General features: G+C 35.1%; 1 protein-coding gene across 3 annotated transcripts in view; it reads left to right on the top strand.

The window, feature by feature from the left end:
• Nucleotides 1-24154, top strand: part of LOC107070836 (Myocardin-related transcription factor) — a 246156-nt gene that overhangs the window by 98488 nt on the left and 123514 nt on the right. Inside the window, exon 1 of one of the 3 annotated variants that reach the window (XM_089174531.1) lies at nucleotides 15190-15235. The exons of the other annotated variants lie outside the window; for them this stretch is intronic. Coding sequence (XP_089030657.1) covers nucleotides 15205-15235 — 31 coding nt within the window. The 5' untranslated portion in view covers nucleotides 15190-15204. Of the gene's footprint in view, nucleotides 1-15189; nucleotides 15236-24154 lie in introns of those variants that run through there. 3 annotated transcript variants of the gene reach the window in all.

Here is a 24154-nt window from a genome sequence, read left to right as displayed (position 1 = left end):
TAATATTAATAGATTAATATTATAATATTAAAATATTTCTTTATATATTAATTATTATTTTTTATATTTATACTATTATATTATTATAATTAATATTATTATAATATTAAAATTATTATATTAATTTTATAATATTAATAGATTAATATTATAATATTAAAATATTTCTTTATATATTAATTATTATTTTTTATATTTATATTATTATATTATTATAATTAATATTATTATAATATTAAAATTATTATATTAATTTTATAATATTAATAGATTAATATTATAATATTAAAATATTTCTTTATATATTAATTATTATTTTTTATATTTATATTATTATATTATTATAATTAATATTATTATAATATTAAAATTATTATATTAATTTTATAATATTAATAGATTAATATTATAATATTAAAATATTTCTTTATATATTAATTATTATTTTTTATATTTATATTATTATATTATTATAATTAATATTATTATAATATTAAAATTATTATATTATTTTTATAATATTAATATATTACTATTACAATATTAAAATATTTCTTTATATATTAATTATTATATATTATTTTAATATTATTATAATTAATATTATATGTATTAGTATTTATATATAATTAAAATTATATTATATATATAATATCTAAAAGATAAATAAAAGATATATAACTTAGATCACTTTCATAATTATGGGCACACATGTGCATTAAAAAACGTCATAACTGAAATGTCGTAAACTAAATTGAAATGTCTTTAGTTTTTTTCTATTTTTATTTATTTATTTTCTCCATTATCTCTATAGGGAAATCCTCGATTACAAAAGGGTTCAAATTCTAACGAAAATAATAATACGAACAGAAACATACAACGTTAAACTCGCGAATAATTTCGTCTATTATTTTACGGAAGGAAAAGTAAGAGGAGGAGGAGGAGGAGGAGAAGGAGAAGGAGGAGGCGGTTCTTGGCAAAAAGGGGAGGGAAAGGAAGGGGAATAAATTAAAGAACGGGTTCTCCCTCAGCACAGGACCTCATTACGTCCAGGTTCATTTGTTTCCATTTTAATCGGGGGGTCTCGTCGAACGGGCGCGGACCACTACAAACCAGAACGAGAAACCAGAATCACGCGAGAGACCAGGGCTACCACCACCACCACCACCACCACCACCACCCGAATGCTCGAGCAAGATTCTTTCCCGAGTAAGAAAAAAGAAAGAGAGAGAAAGAGAAGAAGAAATAAAATGAAAAAAGAAAGGGGTGGAGGAACGGGAAAGACGGCACGAGCAAGACACAACACCGCGTACGTGTTCTTCTCCAAGTCGCGAACCGTTAAAACGTATCGGTGATTTGTGATAATAGAATTCTCCTCCTCCCTCCTCCTCTCTCCTCCCTCCTCCTTCCGCTTTCTCTCCGACACGACGAAGATACCGAATTAATCCCTTTTGTAAGCCGATCTTATTTCTCCGAAAGAGAGAAGCTTTCTTCGCACACCGGGGCAAAAGGGAACTTCATAATTTTCTTCCTCGTTCCGTGTATTCGTTATTTATGAAGTTGTATGGTTGTTGTTTTTTTGTTTTTGTTTTTTTTTTTTGAACCCTCGCGTTACGAGAAATATACTCGCAATGAAAAAAAAAAAAAATAAAAAATTGCATCTTTCGAATAAAATGTGTAAATCTTAAATATTATTTTTATGTAAATTTTCTTTAATTATCCTTTTATAAAATCGGGATGGGTACTTTCTTTATTCGGTAATTAATTTATTTTTTTTTTTATTTTTTTAATTGCACATTGAAATCAATGTTTCATAATAAATGTCATAATTAATGGGAATCGATGAAACAAAATATTGTAATTAGTTGTAAATTGATATTACGAGTTGAGAAATAAATTTGGAAATATACAAAATATTCCACACAAGCTATACTATTATAATAAAAATAATGAATATAAATATGTGTAATTAATTACTCGAATAAATAAGGGATAATTAAGTGGAAAAATTCATGAAATTGTTATATAGAAATAATTAATAACATAAAAATGTATCATCATAATTATATCATTGATTAACCCTTAAAGTGCATATGGGGTGTTGAACACCCCAACAAATTCGAAAAAATGGGTTATTTGTCTAGTGCCATCTAGTGTTCATTCAGATGGGTATAAAACCTATTCTATTTGAAAAAAGATGTATCAAACTACTTTTGAAAAAATTCCTAGGTCTAAATATTAAATAGTGGCTTCAGGAGACCCATTCAAACAAGTTGGGGTGTCAAACACCCACAGTGTGCACTTTAAGGGTTTTAAAATAACCAAACAAAAAAAAACTATTAAATTTATATTGTAATTAAAAAAAGATTCAAGACATTTTGAAAAAACAATTAATAGTATATTGTGCAACTAGTTTTTTGTTTTTCCTTATTAGTAGAAAGATGGTGATAAACATTTAACTGAGTAAATTGCGATAATGTCTAATTATAATGATACAATTATATCATTCGTTAATAAGAAATTATACGTGAAAATATGTATGGTAAACAAAAACAAAAATAATATCATACAGTTCTCATCGAGAAATGTTAGCATAAGATTGTTAATCGGTAAAAGTTGAATTATTTAATATCTATGGTTCGAATTATACACGTTCGACACGTACAACAGGTTTATATTTTAAATAACATATTTTTTGTTGTTCTTATCGCTTCATTTTTACACGCGTACATTGTCGAGTATTAAAAAGTGCGCGCGCGTGTGTGTGTGTGTGTGTTGCAATAAGAGTGCCTGGAATTTGGGAGTTTAATTAAAGAACTCTTGGGGGTCAATTCGCTTGACCCTTCGGGGAATGACCTTCGAAGGAGAATCCTCGTGAATAAAATTAACGTATATTTTATAATTAATGTATGTATTATATATATATATATGTGTGTGTGTGTGTGTGTGTGTGTTGGATAATATGAAACTGAGACTTCTTCCCATTATTCGAGAGAACGCGTGCGGTAGTCGAATATGTGTCGGTCGAAATTTCGCCACGGTAATAAAATGAAATGGACCGATAAAGGTAGAAGGAGAATCTCAAAAGGTGTCCGTTTGACTGTCCATCGAGAACTCACCGAGCGCTCTGTAATAAAGGCGGCTTCCTCCTTTGCCGTTTCTCCATTGTCTTGTCTTTAACTCCTCTTTTTTCTCCGTGACTCGTTAACCTGTCGTCTTACCTCTTCTACCTTTTTTTTTACCCTCTCCTTTTATCTCTTCGTCGATTGGCTTACGGTTTGAGAGAACGTATTCGAGCGTATTACGAAGTTAAGATTTCTCGTTGTTGCTATTATCAACGAGAAATCATGATTTTAACAGTTGCAAATTGTATCGAATAATAACAATTATTCGAAATCTTTTCTCGTGTTTGATTAAAATATAATTTTTATCACACAAAAAAACAAAACAAATGTAAGAAATGATTTTTTTATCACTCATGCGGGAAAAGTACTATCTATTGGGGTCGAAAAGACGCTGTTTGCCTACTTTTGACAATTTCAGTGTGAAAAGTTTACTTGTCGCATCCAAATTATACTTAGCACACATAAATTGACGATAAAACTTATAAAATTAAAATGAATAACAAAAAACAAAAATAGACAATCAAAGTGTCCCCTTATTCGTAATAAAAAATAGTAGATATGTGCAACTAGTGCGAAAAGTTGTTGAAAAAGGACTAAGAATCTGTGGAAAATAATTTTTTTTTTGTCACGTTACAAATTTATATCCAACATGTTTTAAAGTCAAATTATAGGATGACGAGTAGTTCCTTTTTCTGGATGACCCAATTATATCGTAGATCATTCTATAGCACGCTGGATACGTGCGTGAACGCAATTGATAATTGGTGCTTCACGTGTTCTTAGAAGTCACCTTATTTTCGCCGACAGCTGTCGCATTGGTGTGCACAGTAGTTGCATAAGAGTAAAGTCACCTACCTAACCGCGCACGCGAGTTGTGCACCGCGTTAAAAGGAATCTCGCGCGATCGTCGAATCTCACGGTTGCAAGGGAGAGAAAACCTCTCTATTTTTCTCTCTCTCTCTCTCTCTCTCTCTTTCTTCTATTTTTTTTCCTCCTTCTTTTTTTTCCAACTTGACTATCCCGGTATGTACGGTTAAATCATTGGGAAATTAGTTGGAAAAACGAAATGGCTCGCGTACGATGACAAAACTTTCGTGGAAACGTTTCGCCTAGCTTTCCCCGTTGCACGATTCTCCTTTCTTGAAGAAATAAAAAAGAAAACAGATGGATGGATGGATGGATTTACAGGTATCTCTCTCTAGGAACTGATTAACATGTATATATATATATATACTAGGGGTCCCGGCCACGCGTTGCTGTGGCTTTTTTGACGTGAAAACTTCTATTTTATTGCACGCGTTTTTTTCCCAACTTAGCACATAGCATAATATACTTATACATAATACACAATATACATAATATCTGAACTTTCCCATAGTTAAAATCAAATTTGTCGATATATTTACTTGTTGTAGTAAGATATTAATTGATAAGGAAAAATACTTTTGAAAAGCACGGAGAATTGATTAATATTTTAATATCCTCAGGCATTATATGAGTAACTTCTTTAAACATTAATTAGATCTTAATGTAATATTTCAATTAGCACACGATTTACAAACTGGAATTGAATAACTACGATTATCGACTAACTTCAACCTATAAACTTTTCGCATAACAATTTATAAATGAAAAATTAATTAAATAAACAACTTAAATTGGACCGAATTGTAGCGGTAAACCATTATCGAATCCATCTTAAGACACACACAAAATTTCATTAAAATCGGTCCAGCAGTTTAGGAAGAGTTCAATTACATAAACGTGCACAGAAGAAATCTATATATAAAGATATATATCTTTCTCTTTTCCTCTTTTTTTTCTTTTCTTTTCTATTCATTCTTTCTTTGCGTAGGTATATCAAATCGAAGTAGTAAAAAAAGGAATACATGACAAGTGAGAGGTAAGGTAAAATAGAAAAGAAACGAGAATAGAAAATAGCCATTGGAACATACATACATACGTGAAAGACTAAAGGTAATTGCGTGAAACCGATTAAGCGAAAAGCTCGTAAGGAAGGTGGTGATGTTAGTGGTGGTGATGGTTGTCTCTTTTTGCTTGTTGGTTGCATGAACACCGACGGAGAATAGTTTGAAAACAATGCGACTCGTGTCGATCGTTTAAAACTCGTAATAAACGAAGGGAACGTATGACGTGAGAGAATTTAATGAGCCGAATAATCGTTCGGACGACTTTCACGATTTACCATGAGTTACGTTCTCGAGATAAAAACAAGGCAAATCGATCGCCCGCGTTTATACGAACCCCCTCCACCCGTTCTCTCTTTTTTTTACTTTATTTTACAGCTGTGCAAAATTTGATCTCGTTCGATGGTTCGACAAAGACGATGACAGATGTACTTACTATCATCATCATTATCTTCTTCTTCCTTTTTCACGAAGAAAAACTTTTGGGAATGTCGTAAAAAAAAATGACAGACCTCAGGCCATCGTTCACGTACTTGAAATAAACGAGTGAATATATTTTCTTTGTAACACGGTTGAAATCATTCGGAGTGGTGCTGATGGTGGTGGTGGAAGGAGATATAATTTATTCCATATATCCATTTAAAAGTTTCGATTATGACACCTGGCGTTGAACGATAAAAATACGTCGAATTGTTCGATCAATAGTAGACAAGAATATTTATCTTTCAGCGAAGTTTTCTTTTAGATCATTATTATTTCTTATAAAACAGGAACGGTGTAAATGAGATAAGAACGGTGGGGGAGAGGTGTTCACGTTTTATGTTCCGCCTTGGTTGCTTTATTTTTGGAATTCCATACGCTCCATCATTATGGTATACTAAATCATCGTATCTCGTGTCTGTCGTATCGAAGAATGTTGCTTCAACTCTCTCTTTCTTTACTATGTGTTTAGCTAACGTCGTCGTCGTCGTCATCGTCGTATGTGCCAATGTGTTCACGTATGCTCGCACATGGTCTATCTCGTACGCAAAGTGTGAGATTACGTTTACGTTTATGTTAGTAGTAGTAGTAGTAGTCGTCAAGGTGGTAGCACATCTATATTATTTCGTTTCAAAGTCGCTTTTATATCTTTCAATCAAATTACACGCTTGACGCACTGTAATTTTGTACCTTTGGTAGGGTAAGTACATTCGCGTATTATCGCCTATCGAGAAATTATCGTTCAAGAGACACGTATCGTCTGTCTCATTCTTTTTTTCTTTCTCTCTCTCTCTTTCTCTTTCTCTTTCTCTCTTTGTCGTAACGTCGAACGCATTAACGCGCATAACTTTACGATCGTTAATCAATTATTATACCTTCCGTCCTTTCTTTCATTTCGTTTAATTTAAATTCTCTTTTTTTTTTACGTTTGTATTTTTACAAAATACAACAACAAAAAAGTTAAAGAAGAAAAGAGAAAAGAAAATTTACGATGGAAGATAATACAGCGGACTAACGTTTACGAAATCGTCACGACCAATCGTAAATATTGAGATTTTATTGATAACGAAAAAGGATTTTACGGTACGATGAGAAGATTCAACGGATATCGATATAATTAAAAGAAAAAAAGAGTGATGAGAGAAAATATTTGGATAATTAAGAGAAAAAAATTGATTCGAGTAGAAAAAATAATGTTAAAAATTGTCATGTAAAACATCGTCATAACGAGATCCAATGATGATACAAACAAAACGAAAGTAATAAAAAAAGTAGCAGGAGAAAAAAGAAATGCGTATAATTAAGAAAAAAATAAAAAAAACAAAAAATTGATATGGAGTATAAAAAAGAAAAATGTTGAGAGTGTCACTTAAAGGACTGTTACAAGCGATCATGAACATCGTTCGTCATCGTTGTGTTCGTATTACAAGAAAAGTAGTTGGATAAAGGAGGCCACAAGAAGTATCGATCAGTTTCGATTACGCGGTTCGATCGAGCAAAGACGAAACCGAAACTTTGGTTGGAAAGAGCAACCGAGCGAGTAAACACAGCTAATCAACCAATCAGCCAGCAAACATGCGATCCAACGAGGATCAACCTAGCAAATTAAAATATTTTATCTGAAAGAGGTAGTGCGATCGTGACAGGCAATAAAAAAATCATGTGCTCCAGTATTATGGTGTGAGATATATATTACTTTAACACGTGTTTATTCGTGCAACTTCGTCATTCTTCGTTTTCCCTCGTGTGTCATCCGCATCGTCAGCAACGTGTTGTTATTGTTGTTGTTGGATTGCATTGCTTTGAATTGAGTTGAGTTGAGTTGCGTTGCGTTTCGACCGCATCCGTCCACGCTCCGTTGGTCCGCGTGATCGTCGACGATAAATCTTTTACTCTCGAGACCAACGTTTCTACCCTTTTTATTATCCATTTTTTTTTTCTTATTCTGATAACCATGGATCAACTCTTTCTTTTCCTGTTTCCTCTTTCAAAGGATAATACACACTTCTTCCTCTATGTCCACGTGTTTTATATACTCGCGAGTGTATATAAGAATATAAATATAAAACGACAAAATGATATAATAAAATAAAAATAAAATACAAAAAAAGCTCGCTCGATGGCTTGTACTAAGCTGTATATTATAGTTAAATATATAGTTACCGACAACACCGCCAGTTATCGCGTAACCGTTCCTTTTAACTCTCTTTTATATATATATATATATTTACCTTTTCTCCTTTCCTCATCTTCTTCCTCTTCCTCTTCTTCTTCTTCTTCTTCTTCTTCTTTTTTCTTCTTCTTTTTTCAAAGATGTACGTTAGCCGAGTGATCCGACGTTGGTATCAGGATGATGTACGATCCGTTTCGTTTCGCCCGCTTGATTTATAATACCGAACATTTTAAATAGATAGAACATGACGTTTTTCAAGAGAATAACACGATAGCGATCGTAAAGGACATTTGCTAACTGTGATCGAATTTTGTTCATTTGTCCGATTCGACGTAATCTTCGTCCTTAGAACGAACGAACGAACGAACGAATGAACATTTTGTTCTTGTCTTATTTTTGATTTTTTCATTTATATTTTTGTCATAATCCACGATCGAAAGAAGAACTTTCGTTCTACGATCGTTTTTCTTCTTCTTCTTCTTCTTCTTCTTCTATTTTTTTTTTTTCTTACTTCTTTCCGTTGGATTTCTTCCGTTATCGGTAGCGTTTTTTGTTTTTTATTTTATTTTTTTTTTTTATTTGTCCAAGGATATCGCAATGTTGATGACGATATATCAAACGTGGCCGATACTCTCGTATACGGGAATATATGGAACGTATATACCACGTTCGTCTCGATATGGGTCCCCGATCGATGAATTATTAATGGCGTCGACTTTTGGTTTCACAGGAGTGTGTATGTGTGTGTATATATGTAATACAACGAAAGATAGAAGTGTATGTGTGTGTGTGTGCTTCGTAATATCGTGGCATCGCGTGTATATCATTTTCCTTGAGTTTCTTTCTCACTCGACGTTGATACGCTTTCAGCTTATCACGCCCGAATCTTAATTCGAAAATAAATCATTATGGGTTTATCAACGTAACGTAAATTAATCGCGTGACTAGCGATGGGATGGTACCTTGTGTTTCTGCCATCAAAGTGAGAAAAACATTTTCTTTGTTACTTTTTTTTTTGAAGTGAAAACTTCTTTAGAATCAGGGTGATTTGAAAATCGTGAAACGGGAGAACGTAAAATCGATGAAACAAAAATAATTAATTAAATAATAAAATTCAATATATAATTTAATTCTATATATTAATTAATTAATTAATAAAATTCTATTTATAATTTTATTCTGTATATTAATTAATTAATTAATAAAATTTTATATATAAAAATTAAGTGTCACAATATGTTTGTCCACTAATAATTCCGAAAATACTCAACTTATTTTAATGAAATTAATTTTATTTGACACGTGATTTTTTCCAACTTGGCACATAGCACAATTTTTATCGCGATTTTTGAAGTGAAAACTTCTTTAGAATGGGTGTGATTTGAAAAAATGTAACGCAGCGCTAGGCGACTATGTAACGCAGCGGTAGGCGGCTATGTAACGGAACGGTGGGAGACGATGAAACAGCCGCGATACTAAATCAGAAGAGAATACAATTATCCTACAGTAGATATTTTGTATTCGTCTCATTCTCTCGAAATTTAGTTTTTTGAAGATTTCACTTTTAACACGTGTGATCTGCACACATGTTTCTTTTATTTTTGTATTATTTTTTATTACTACTTTAAAGATTTTTGTTTAGAGGTTATCTAGGTATTACAATTCAATTATTTTAAAGCTTGGTTTTCTTTGAAGGTTTCACTTCTACCGTGTGTGATATGCACACATCTGTTTTTTATTTTTTACTACTAATTTAAAGATTTTTATTTAAAGGTTATCTAGGTTCTGTAAAGTTCTTTCAATAGATGGCACTGTATTACAATTCAATTATTTTAAAGTTTGGTTTTCTTCGAAGGTTTCACTTCTACCGTGTGTGATCTGCACACAGATTCAGTAATATTTTCAATTGAAGCCAAAATCAACTTATGATTTTATTTGTTTTTTCGGACAGTCACGTTTTATATCAGATTATTTTCAATTAATTTATTTTCAATCAAAATTATCCGTGCGTTGTTCCATTAAGCGTGAAAACATTTTTTTGAACGAAAAATGGAACTGATCATTATCATACTCAAGATAACATGGACAAATTAGTGGAAGGAACTTGTCGAGATTAAATCGAGGCATATATTCGTCATCGGTTCGAGCTGATCGGAAAGCCGTTATTATTACTTTGGCGTATCGTATACTTGAGATAATCTTTCATAAAGAAGGGCGTTATACCTTTTGCCGAATACGAGTCGATTGGGCTGGTAAATGGAAATTTATGAAGAAGCATTACATTGAAACTTTGTTGTTGCACGTTACTCATGTATTTAACTCGACGTACATTGTAAATGAAATAAAGTGTGTGTGATATTGCAAAAAAAGAAAAAAAAAAGAGAGACAGAAAGATTAATCGGGAATATCAATCTTTACTTGTTCGATTGAAAATAAACGATAAGAAAATTGTCAGGGCGGTCGATCCACCACTTACCCTGACATTTTTCGTATCAACGATAATTCAACTTGCACGAGTAACCAACGACTTTCTTCCGTTAACAAGAAATACTTATGTAAGGGTTTCGGAAGTACACTCTGGTCGGATATTTGTAAAATTATAAAAGAAAAATAAATTACAAGAAGAGAAGCTATGAAATCGTTCAATCGTAAAATGAATTTTATTGATACCTTTTCCCCTTCCTCTTGTCCCCCACACTTCCAACCATCGTATAAGAGAATTTTACAACGATGGTTTTCGAACATCCATCCATCCATTCGTCTTATTCGATGAAAGAAAAATCGTCGATGACGCCATCGTAAACAATTTTTAACAAGCAATCTTCTAATACCGTGACATTTGAAATTTCGTAGCTTCCGTCTGTATAACGTCATACTACTAGACATAGAAAAACATGTAAACGTTATCATAGTTAACTAGAAAAGGAGAGAGAAATCACGGAGGTGTATACTAATATACCACGTCATCAACTGGTTTTACTTCTTAGTCTTGTGTGATTTTGAAAAGGCGCCTTCCTTTCCACCACCACCACCATCACCTCCTTCTCCTCCTCTTCCTTCTTCTATTCCATAAGATTTGACGATCGCGCCCACGATAATATCGGTCTATGTTGATCGGCAATCTCGATGAGTTTTTCTCGAGTCCGATCCTATTCGATCCGGAGGACTACGTCATACAGGTGAATGCGTCGGCGTATGTGAGTCCGCGATTTAACCACACTTTGTTGCCGCCTTATAAACAGGTATCCTTGCTAGTTGATATCACGGTGAGGAATATTATTATCTAACGGGTGTACACACACAGAATATTATAAGGAATATTTTCTTTCTTCTTTTCTTTTGTTACTTCACATTAACAATTATCGATTATAATACGGGAGGACACTTGATTGATGATACGTTTTCAGTGAAAAAAGAAACAGGATAAGGTCATACAATTTGCAGTGTAAGTATATTTTTTCAATAAAATAAGCGGAACGGAACGATAATCTTTCTTACTCTCGGTAGGAGATAGGATAATTGATAAATTTGTATGGACACCCGATATAGAAAGTTAACTAGCGGATCTGACGCGGAGGCAGAACTCGTCGGGCGTGGGTCGAGCAGCAGAAGTTGCTTTTGCCCTTCCCAGTATCGGAAGAAAACGAGAGGAGAGTCTCGGTCCCTCTCGCGAGAGGAGACACGCGAACCTCGTTCGTCGGTTTGTTCGTTGGTTCGTTCGTTGATTCGTTAACGATATCTACCGGGAAATAATCCGATGGGTTTCTAAATCTTAAGACCATCTCAAGATCCCATCAGTGGGTTAGAACAGAGTACCAAATTCGGGCGTTTCATTTCAACGCGATTTCATTGATTTTTCAAACACTCTGCGAAATACGAACAACGACAAGAGAGACAAGGTGGGGGTGAAAGGGGGACCCGGTGGGTGGGAGAATAGTGACTCCCGATCAGAGGAGGAACATCCAATCGGAAGGATCTGTCGAAGATACTTGGTGGGGGACCGTGTTCTACCTACATCACAACCTACTCCGGATCTCTTTTCAAGGTGACGAGTTACACACACCACTTTTCACCGATTTCATTACAATTCATGCAATCTCGCATTATTTTACGTGTTAGTTAATCTCTCATTATCTGGGGTGGAGGGATAGGTCAAATGATAATTCGATTTTCATTTATTATTCATATGAATTTGGAACGATGATACTTACACAAAGTGAAACATTGCTTTAACGTTTGTCCAATCTTTTCTACGAACGATATTTTCAAACTCAACTGAATCTTTTCGTAAATCAATGAAGGGGCGTCTCAATGATGTCTCATTAAAGAAAGATTTCGTGAAAGATAAAAGGGAATCATCAGCATCCGAAAGAGGATGAGGTGTAGATTTGGGGTTGAGTATTCGTACAGGATTATATCTTAATTTTCGAATCTCCCACTGTCTCTCTCTCTCTCTCTCTCTCTCTCTCTCATTCTCTCTTTCGCTCTCTTTTTCTCGTTCGTCAGAATCCACGCCCATCGCGTGCCGCTAGCTCGTTAAATCATTAGCGAGAGAACGCGCAAATCGAGTGTGAGTCGACAGTCCGGAGGAGTCGCAACTTTTCTCCACCGTTATAATTCACTGTAATTTCATCCGGAATTGAGACGTTTTTTTTTTTTTTTTTTTTTTTTTTGATTACTCTCTTTCTTCTCTCTTATCAAAATGTGAGACCCCGACTTTTTGCTTAAGGAAATAAGAACAAAAATTACAATCATTTCTCGAGAAATGAATGACTTTTTGTTACACGAAATTATTTTTAAGTGAAATCTCTTTTAAAATAGGGTAAGAGGAAATATTTTCAATGACGAGAGTGATAAGGAAGAAAGAGGAAAATATCAATCGGGTTTTAAGAAGTTTCATCTCATTTTGTCGCGTTTTTATTTTTATTTTTATTCCACATTACCAAAGTATCAACTTTTAGGAGTTAACAGCATATGATTTTGTTTTGATTCACGTATTAATACTTTATCAATCATTATTTGACTCTAACGATTTGAATTAATATTACTACGTGACTAGTTTGTTGACTAAATTATTTTTTTATTATAATCACAATGTTTTTAATCTTACCAAGTAAAAGTATGAGAATTCGGTTACACGGAAAACCCATAAGAGTAGTTCGTGTTTTCTCGAAATGGAAAATACGTATGGTGATGTCTGGTTAGGGCGATAGGTCGTGCGCGTGTGCTTGCGCGCACGCACGCATACACGCACGCGTCCGATAGAACTGGAGGCGGCGAAGCCGTTAGGAGGAGGAAGGTGCAAAACGAGAGAACACAAAGAGCACTTTGTGTGCAAATTTATAGCGCAAGCTGTTAAACTCACGAAGAAGAAGAAGAATTTACGCGAGAATTATTTAAGCACCCATTAAAAGACGTCCTTCCTCGATTAGGCAATCCTTTAAAGCAAGTCGATTAAAACTATTAATATTTCATACGAATTTCTATTATTTTTAGTGCGACTAAACAAGATTATTAATTAGGTGATACAATGTTAATAACATTTCGATTTAGTATTGGAATCTCTAGCACTTGAATACGCTATCTGGTGGCTAAATTAACAATGGTTTGCAACATAAGTTTCATTTTATTTAATTTAATTACAAAACAATTATAATAATAATAATGTTATACACATTGTTCTCTATTTTGGTTATACAAGTAATGCACAACATCATCCAGTCTGTAATTCATATTTTTGCCACTAGGGTAAGCCACGCTCCTGCCAGAGATCCCAATACATTTTATTGTTGTGTTAATAAACGAAACTGTGACCAAGATTATTATTATTATTATTATTATTATTATTATTAATATGAGTTTATTGTCGCATCAACAACTAGGTTATTAGCGACATGATACATTAGTTGCAGTATATTTTACATTAATTATATTACAATTAATATTACGATAATATTATATGTGTTCATACATCTTGATTGTTTTAAGGAAAATAATAACATTTTTATGGTGTTCGGTGAGAGTGAGGGCCGTCTTTAAATCGCAAGGAATTCGATATTTTATTCGTGCGTTTATGTAATTGGGACAGTCTACTAAATGGTGTTTAACGCTTATGGTTTCGTTACATGTTTCACGTTTTGTTTTAGGCATTCCATCAAATAAGTAGCTATGGATGTATTTAGTGAGTGTGACCAAGATTATATTCCACTTTGATAGATAATTTAAGTATCACGTTGTTATTATTATTGAATAATAAATTCGTATATTTAATGTAAAAAACAAAAAAGAAAGAAAGATAGACGATTAAAAGTAACTTTCTATTCGATGTATTATCAATCGTTTCAATTCATTCGTTACATAAATTATTTTGTATTTCTTGATAATATTTGCTGCAATCGTTCGTTGAAAAGTTAGGCACATGTATAGAAAAAGAAAACGAAAAACGAAAAAACAAAATAAGAAAATAAGAAAATTCGTCTGACTTTCTAACCGCGACAAGGTATGCCAGTTTGCTTGCACTTTATTACGCGTACCGAAACCCTTTACTTTATTTCCATTCGGTCGTATGAATATTGATAGGCTCTTGGACGCAATTTAACGTAACGGATGAGATCGTAAATCTTTGGTGAAATTAATTAACGGAAGCGAAGAGCGGAACGCGGGAGCGCAATGAGGATTGGGTGGGAAAGGGGTTTACGGCGGGGGAGAGTCGAGATGAGGAAAAGGAGAAAAGAAAGAAAGAAAGAAAGAGGAGGAGGACGAGGAGGAAGAGGAGGAAAAAGACTTTGCTGGTGGTGGTGGTGGTGGTGGTGGTGGTGGTGCATCTCGTGTGTTGCCGGTGGTCCAAATTGTCTCGACGGATCCAGCTCCCGAGGAAAGAGACACGCAGTCCTTCTCTCATTTGCACGGCTAATTCCGCAAATCGTAATTGAATTCGAAACTCGGTGCTCGGTCATTCGAGATCATTCGTCAAAGAAATGAATGGAACTGGCCAACGAGAGAAAGAGATTTCTTATTTCTCTCTCTCTCTCTCTCTTATTCTTTGTGTCTGTCCTTTTTTTTTTTATTCTCTTCTCCTTCCCATCGCTTTCTTAAAGCCATCGGAGAAGAAAATAATCTTCTTCTATGGTATGTAAATCCGATAGATATATATATAGATAGATAAATAAAAGAAGTTTTTTCAAAGAGAAGATTACTTATTCTAAAAAAAAAAAAAAAACAAAGAACGTCTCCCAACTGCTTTTGTGAGAGATAAGATAAGATAAAAAAAGATTACACCGTTCTATATTGCTATTTTTTTTGTTTTTTCTTAAAGGTAAGCTAGTTCGGTGAAGGTGTTACGTCAATCCGATTTCAATTATGCGAATTCGCCCTCTTGGCACCCACGAGACGAGAAGACGAGTAAAAGGAGGAGTGGAGGAGGAGGAGGAGAATCGGCAAGTTGTACTCGTTGGACATCCTCCGTAGCGAAAGTTTAATTTACACCGTCCGAATTTTAATGGGCACCGACATATTGTGTGCCTTCGTTGGTAATTCCTGTCGGATTTAAAGCTACTCTCTCTCCCTCTCTCTCTCTTCCCGTCTTTTTTCATTTTCTTGTTTTTTTTTTTTTTTCATTTACCCTTTTCGATCTCGAGTCCTTGTGAGATAGCCGATTACCGTCGACTACTCGCTGCAATCAAAATCCACTAGAATCGTGGGGGTATCGCAGGGGGATGGGGTGGGGAAAAGGACCATTTGGGGGATGAGAGAGAAACGCGGGAGAACGCGTAGGGCTCAGAGATAAAGTCAATCTCCTTGGCACGTCGGATTCGTCCTCTTGTCGGTCCTCTCTTCCCTTTCTTCAAGATCTTACTTTCTGATACGTCGAGTTTGATATTAAAACAAATCGATAAAAAAGAAATGCATTCCTGTGTGGATATTGTTCGTGTGTTTTAGTAATCTTTGATTTATATTTTTCATTCCTTTTGTTTTCACGGTAATAACATGAGAAAAGAGGTTTCGAGAAAGAATTTTTACGATCCAATCAATCGGAATGATCGAATTTCTGAATTACACATACGAAGCACATATTTTTACGAAGACGAGAAACTTTAGGTAAATCAATTGACAGATATAACAAAGAGTAGAAAAAGAAAAGGAAATAAAGGATGTGTGTTCGATCGTGAGTTTCCGAATGGTGCGAATCCTGAAAATCGTTCGATTCGACAAAGAAAGAGAGAGAGAGGCAGAGAGAGAGAGTGAGAAAGATGGAAAGAAGGAAAGAAAGAGAAGAGAAGAGAGCTTTACGATTCACGCTCGTCGATTTACGGTACTCCGAAGAGGCAGAAGGTGTACGACAACGTTCGCCTTAGTGTTTCTCTTCGGGGCGGCATATCCAATACGCCGTAAATCCATGCGAGTAACGAGGCGACTGTCGAAAGTGACTTGAAATAAGCCAAGAGACCCCTTCCACCACTTCCACTTCCTCTTCTTCCCCGTTTTCCCCTTTTTTCTCTCTTCCTTGGGTGTCTCTTCTCTCTTTCTTTCACCCTTAACCAAGTGAGACGATTGTAAATCAAAAAGGAGGCGCGTAGTCTACCCGAAAAATTCTGTCAAAGAAAAATGAAAGATAAAAAAAAGGAATCTCTCTTTTTCTACCTGGAACTCTTAGAGTAAAAAGATGGGAGAGACGGAAGTGACGTTTTGGTAAGGATAAATCACTAAGAGCGTAAATTAAGGCGACCCCCGTTCCGCTCGACGACGCACTCTCTTCCACCTTTCTTTAAGTGACTTATCGTGAAACGAGAAGAGTTTTTCGTTCCTGTATGTATTCCCAACCTCCATTCATATTCTCAAACTCATGTATATACTATATACACTTCTTTAGCTTTCTTTTATTTCTTCTTATACCTCGCGGGGTTGGGATCTGATCCTTCTTTTCATCTCTCTCGTAGTAGTAGTAGTAGTACGATAAATAAATAAACCTTACGGACAAATTGTAACCGTATAGAAATAAACCTACATGAGATTGAAAATACGAGTATCCCGGTTAATTCAATTAGTAAATGTTCAGATAAGATTGGAGCTTAGCTCTCGGATGAATCTCGCCAAGCCACTATACAAAAGAAAAAAGAATGAAATAAATAAATAAATAAAGAAGAGAGTAAAAAGTACGACGCGAGAAAGAGACCGGTCGCAAATCTTCGATCTGTCTCGAAGATAATGATGCATGCATGCATGCATGCATGCGTGCACTCGTAAAGGTTGCTAAAGCCACGAATCAAAACTTTTTCGATTATTATTCCGCGTTGCATTATTTTTTTTCCTCATCCCTCAAGAAAAGAAAAAAAAAATGAATCAAAGAAAGAAAGAAAATGAACGTTTTTGAAGTTTAGACGAGCAACAGCAGCAAACTTTTGACATAACCGAACTAACGGGAATTGTCGGTTGTGTTTCGTTGATGGACGAATGTTTCAATTTGAAATTCCGTTCTCGTTATAGGCGGAAGGATTTTTCTACGAATTCGCGAAACAAGCCTTTACATAATAAATAAATAAAAAAAAAAATAAAAAAAACGGAGCAACAGAGAGTATAACGCAGAGGAGCAATATTTCGCATAAAGAGGAGAAACCTGGTCCGTGTCTCGGTTATGTCCTCGTCAAGAGGAATGGGAGCGCGTTGTTCCCACGCGAGCAGATGCGTACGAGCAGTGCCTAACGCGTTCGACGACCATCCTCCCCTTCTTCCCCTTCCTTCCCTCTTCTTCCTTCTTCATCTCTTCCTTCTCTTTTTCTTTTTCTTCTACGTCCTCGTTGTTGTTGCTGTTGTTGCTGTTGTTGTTGCTGTTGTTGTTGTCGTCGTGTGTACTTCAACGAGTCTTTCGATAATTCGAGGTACCTACTTTCTTCTCAAATTTTTTTTTTTTATTTTTTATTCCTTTTTTTTACCGAACAACACGACACCGTTCCAGTAACGCTAATCGTCTTAATTGGACGAAAGAGAAAAAGAAAGAGAGAGAGAGAGATAACGCTTTCTCGATAAGGAATAAATCGATGTAAGAGAAGTATATGTGTGTCGGCGTCCTTGAAAGAGTCGAGTAAGACTCGTGTCGCGTTTTCTTCGCGTGGCTACTCCTAAATTCCCGTTGGCAGTTATGAATCACCGAATTGCGGTTAATCGATATACTCAAAGAAGCCAGTTGCACCTGCATTCCATGACAAAATGTATCTCTTAGCGAAGGATGAGGATGAAAAGCAAAAGAAGGAGGAGGAGAAGGAGAAGGAGATACCGGGTGGTGCTTAAGATAATCGATTGCTCATAAATGATTCTTGTTAAGTGTACAACTAATTTATTACACATTCTACGTAATATATTTTTGTCGATGCTACTTGATATAGCGTCGTCATTGGTTGAAACTTTATTTTTTTTTTTTTTTTTTATAATTGGAAGATTACGTCGGAATACAAAGAAAAATAGAATTGTGAGAGATTTATTCAAAGAATAATCGTAAGTATGGGAGGGGGGATTTGTTCTTGTAAGGTACGCAAGGATCGTAGAAATATTGAAATTCCAACCTAGATCGAGTAAGGAAGGAAGGAAGGAAGGAAGAAAGGATCGATCGATCTATCTATTTATCTATCTATCTATCTACCTATTTATCTATCTATCGATCGATCGATCGAACGGGGAACGCGTTTGAGGGTAGTATAGTCGCTTAACACAAGAACAAAGATCAAAGAGAAGTCGCGCATCTGCATTCCGTTGGATAAGGTCGATCCGTGATCGGGCAACACAGGTGTCTCTAATTGGTTATTTATAAGCGATCCTTAACCCGGCACTGATTTACTGCGTTTCACGGCTACTCGCGAACGAACGGCACACAACAACGATGGCTCTCTCGCGTGTTCACGCGTACACACACATACACACATACACACGAGTGTTACGTTTCGCGGCAAAGCCAATTACAATCGTTCGATGGCACGTAATCTTAGTCATCGGTCAGCTGGCCGTTCTACCGATGGAGATCGATGAATCTCTCGTGGCTGTTTAAAAGAAAAAGAAAGAAGATATCTCTTATACCGTATCTAGACGATACGTATACATACACATAAATATATGTATGTATATGTGTGTGTGTATACACATGTAGATATGAGAAAACCGAGATCTCTCCCAGAGAGGAGCCGGACGGAGAAACGCGACGGCCTCGTTGACAAGGTCGTGAGTTCTGTGTTTAACACACAATCCGAAAGTTGCATATCTCTTTCTCTTTCTTTCTTTATTTATTTATTTTTCTCTCATCGAAGGAAGGATGAAATGGAAAATGGGTGCTCGATGAAAATCCTCTGTCTCATTATTCTTCTTTTCTTTCCACTTAAGTATATAAATACACGTGTGGTTTATTCGTTGCACAGTTATAATCGTTGTTGAATAATTTATCGATTGAATCATTGTTAAAAAGGGGGTGTCCTGAATTAGAATGTTCTAAAACACCAGTTTTTTTGTTTAAAAGAGAAAGAAAGAAATGAAGTTAGTTAATTATATTTAAGAAATAAACAATTTTGTTTTAAATTAATAATAATGATTATAACAACTTTTAAAACCTAATTCATACGTTTACAAAATTGATTTACTCATGCTGATAATTTGCTAATCAGCTATTACTGGTCCGTATAGACTCAACTAGATACAACCATGGATTATAACTACTGTATTGAACGACCCTTCAACCCTTTTCAGGTTTGAAATTCTGAATAGAAGGTCGGAATAGCGACCGTTTGCACACCTGCTCGACGCTCGTTTACTTTTAGCTTTATATTCATGGAAATATTTAGAATTGGCATCTGTCACTTTGCAAACATATTTTTCAATAGTTTATCTATCCATTTAAATCATAAATAAAAGAAACGATCTTTTTTTTTTGACATTTTAATTCAAGACACCCTCTTTAACGGGACGTTTGATGATACAAAAAATTAAATACGTGAGTTTTGTTTAAAATAGAAAAAATAGGAGAAAAAATTACCGAAGAATCAACAAGAAAGTTAGAAATGTGTCGTCTCGTTGCATCTTAGTTTCTCTTAATTTTTATTTTGTTTATTATTATTTTTATTTTTTATCAATTTTTTTCATGGATCCTCTTGCAAAGATCGATCGATCGTTCGATCGGTCACTCGATTGATTCCCCTCGCCGAGTCTTCGAAGGCAGCAAACCTTAGAAAGTCGACGACATCGTAACCGAGAATCGTAATCCCCCGTGCTTTATGGGCACCTTCTCCTTACTCTCGAGGACGTACAAAAAATTCATGTGATTTAATGGACAAGGTCCTGCTGTGCCTCTCTTTCTCCATCGATCGGTAAAACTGACACTCCGAGCTTACAGCGAATCATTCTATAGTATTGCTACTTTTTTTTTTAGAATCTAACCTTTCTTTTCTTTCTACGATTATTCTATTCGATTAAAATACATCGTTTCGAATTTAAACTTGTTTGAACATTTTTCTCCCTCCCCTCCCCCATTTTTCAAATTATAATCGAAATTTCTCAACAAAAACGAAGAAACTTCGATTCTTAAGCACGTAATAATTAAGCTCAAAAGTTTTCAACTCAACTCTTGTATAATAATTTCTAATTAACCCCTTCAGCAGGAAACATTTAAAAAAAAAAATCATTTTTTTTTTCATAAAAGCATAGTTTAGAACATTATTTTGACAAAATAATAAAAAAAAAAATACTGAAATAATAATCAATATTTTTATGTTAATTTTGGATTTTGTTCCATGGAAAAAGGTTATATTTGATTAATAAATAAATAATTGTTATAGCTTGTAAATGATAAATAATATCAATAAAATGATTTATATTCAATTTTTTCTTATTTTCAATTTTCTATTATATTTGATTGTAAAAAATCGTAGAAATATAAAATAATACGCCGCACGAGTTAACTCAAGCGTGCTGCTAAAGGGGTTAATAGTTCGAGATGAATATTTATTTAATTTTAAAATTTTAAAATTTTAAATTTATAAACTATGCTTTTATTTTCATAAAAGCATAGTTTAGAACATTGTTTTGACAAAATAATAAAAAAATAAAAAAAATACAGAAATAATAATCAATATTTTTATGTTAATTTTGGATTTTGTTCCATGGAAAAAGGTTATATTTGATTAATAAATAAATAATTGTTATAGCTTGTAAATGATAAATAATATCAATAAAATGATTTATATTCAATTTTTTCTTATTTTCAATTTTCTATTATATTTGATTGTAAAAAATCGTAGAAATATAAAATAATACGCCGCACGAGTTAACTCAAGCGTGCTGCTGAAGGGGGTTAATAGTTCGAGATGAATATTAGGTATTGAAATAAAATACAAATTTTTCGTGAAAATATATCGTTCGCAATTTTATCGTCATTTCTTATTGTAAACACATACAAATTTCTACTTAAAAAAAAAAAGAAATAATAAATAGAAAAAAACTCAAATAATATATTGAAATGAAAATTAATATACATATATACGATCTAAAACAAATACGTATAAGTATAAAATCACGTATATCAAGAAGTTTTCCTTATGCATTTTCAAGAAACCTAGTCAACCACGTTCGACTATAAGAAAGCCGCTGAGATCAATAGCAATCGTTTGCTTGGCGGCGGTAGAGTCATCGTGTCTCTCGGTTCTCCGTTTGCTGTAGATGTCTTGAATTTTTTTTATTACGATCTTCGGACTATCTCGCCAGATACATAAGACCACTCTCACATAAACTCTATTCTACGAAACACCAATGGAATAACGCGTATGGGAAAGCATCGTGCGTGTTTATACGGATGCTTTTATCCATTATTTTCTAATCACATTGTAGTTTTCAAGGTTTTTTTGTCCGAATTCAATGTTATCCAAATTTTCCCCCGAAGAAGATATTCGTAGATATTATTATTTGTTATTTTTCAATTTGTTTTTGTTTTTTTTTTTTTTATTCAACACAGAAAAGAAGCACCTTTTAACGACGGGTAAAAACTTCGTTTGAAGTAGCTCGCTTGAATCGGACTTTCCTCGGCTCCTTCTTCGGGAACAATAGGCCCTCGGTAGGGAACTTAATCTACATACGCAAATTCCAACGATAGATCTTCGGCGGTGAAAAGAGAGAGAGAGAGAGAGAGAGAAAGAGAAAGAGAAAGAGGGCGGGCCGCGTATTGCCGGACGTGCGTACGTAGGTACGTTACATACGTATGTTCCATACGTACGTCTTCAACAATGGCCCTCCTTAAGGCAGCTCTGAAGGAAGGACAATAAGCAAGACTTGATAGTTATTGTACATAGTCCAGTTCGAATTCTCAAACCGACGAAAAGAAGAAGAAGAAGAAGGGAAATAAGAGTCTTCAAAGGAGACGCGACTCTCTCCCATTACCGTCAAAGATTGCAATTCGTTCGATCTTTTGATTAAATTTCACTAAAAATGTCATTAATCTAATTCTATTATAAATATATCTTATTTTAATCATTGAAAGAAAGATAGAGGAAGCAAGACAATAAAAAGTAAATAAGAAGAAAGAAAAACACTATACATACATGTCAATTCCATAAAAGTAATACAAATAAATTAGTATCAAAGTTGAAAAATCCACGTATTCCCATCGACAGGTGATGTTAACAAGTCGTAGGAAGGGAAAGAATTTTTTTCTTTTTCCCCCCCCCCTGTTTTTTTCTTATTTGTATTCTCTAGCAACGACCGACCTACAGCGAAGGGAAGGAAAGGGAAGCACGGAAACGAAGGGTGCTGACGTGAGGTTCGAACGGTGGAATCCGCAAATGAGTTTTCCGTAAGCTGCTAGTAAGTCGGGTGGCACGACGACCTTTGAGGTCGATGCACCTTTCTCGGTTGGCGTCAAAACAAGAGCGCGACCGATACCACGAGCCGCTTCGACTCCGACAGGAATGGTTCCCACCGTCTAGTCAGGCTTTCTCTCTCTCTCTCTCTCTTTCTTTCTTTCTTTCTCTTTTTCTTGTTTTCTTTCTCTCTCTCACTCGTAAGCAAGCAAGACTCGGAGCACTCGAGATTCTTGGAAGCTCGCGGAGGCGCAGTGCTGTCTGGCCGACCCAGGACTGCTCGTCTGCTTGAGGCACAAATACCTACAAAGGTGGTAGAGCGTAAATACGGGGCTGAGGATGAGAAAAAGAAAAAGAAGAAGAAGAAGAAGAGGAAGAGGAGGAGGAGGAGGAGGAAACGAGCGAGTCAGAAAAGAGAAAGATGGATAGAAAAAGCAAGAAAGAAAGAGGGAGAGAGAGAGAGAGAGAGAAAATTCAAGAGCTACCGCAGAAAAGTTGTGTAGGAACTAGCAAGTAAAACCAGCCCTGCTTACTCGCTCGAGCAGCGTGTATCCGCTCGGCGGAACCCGCTCGCGTAACGTATAAAAGCTAGAGAGAAGATAGCCGCTTCTAAGTAGCTACGTGATCAGCGATAATAACGCGACTTGGAAACGCGAAGAATCGTCTCTCTCTCTCTCTCTCTCTCTCTCTTTCTATCTATCTGTCCCTTTCTTTCTTTCTTTCTTTCTATCGAATGTAACATGTACAGGTTATATACACTCGACTGTTGCTTCTGCTGTTGCTGTTGTTGATGCTGTTGGTGCTGTTGCTGCTTTCCTTCGGTCACCACTATCGCGGATACCTCGAATGTCTTTCGATTCTTGGAAACGAGAGAAGGTAACGGCCGCGTTCGCTTAACGTCCACCTGTTCTTCTCCCTCGATCTTCGATCTTTCGCGATCCTCCGCGATCCTTCGCGCTCGCTCAACCAACTACTACTACTATTACTATTACTATTACTATTACTGCTACTTGAATAGCATAGCATCGTATTCGAACGATACAATGCACCACATGGACATCTTCGTTCCGGTCCTGAGAATTTTATACCTTTTCCTTCCCTTTTTATTAGTAGTTTTCCTCTCTTCGAATGCGACGAAAGGGACGTGAACGTTAACGCGACCGACTGCAAAACATATCGTAGAAGGGAAAAGCAACAGCTACTGCAACAGTAATAGAAGAAAAAGATCATGATCATGATGATGATGATGATGATGATGATGACGATGAAGAAGAAGAAGAAGAAAGAAAGAAACTAGCCTACGTAATGTTCATGACCAATAAATTTCCATTCCCGTTCGATCTTTGGTTAGTTTTATTAGTCCTGTTTTTTGTTTTGTTTTTGTTTTATATTTTTACTCACTTCCACATCGATCGGTTAATTTCTTTTTCTTATTTACCAAAAGGACTCTCCATCTCTTTCTCTCTCGGTTCTGATCAAGTCCGAGTACCAGTCGGATAGTTGATCCGAGCAAAGGCATTTAAAACGTTAATGGCCTTTTTTGGAGGCATCGCTAATCTCTCCGCGGGCGGGCCTCCTACCTCGATCTGGATGCTCGCGATGCCGCGTTTATCTTCGGCTCGAGAT

The sequence above is a fragment of the Polistes dominula genome, unplaced genomic scaffold, assembly GCF_049000335.1.
Source record: "Polistes dominula isolate Pdom_NZ unplaced genomic scaffold, Pdom_raw_medaka contig_68, whole genome shotgun sequence".
NCBI lineage: Eukaryota > Metazoa > Arthropoda > Insecta > Hymenoptera > Vespidae > Polistes > Polistes dominula.
This window is presented reverse-complemented; position numbering and strand designations above follow the sequence as displayed.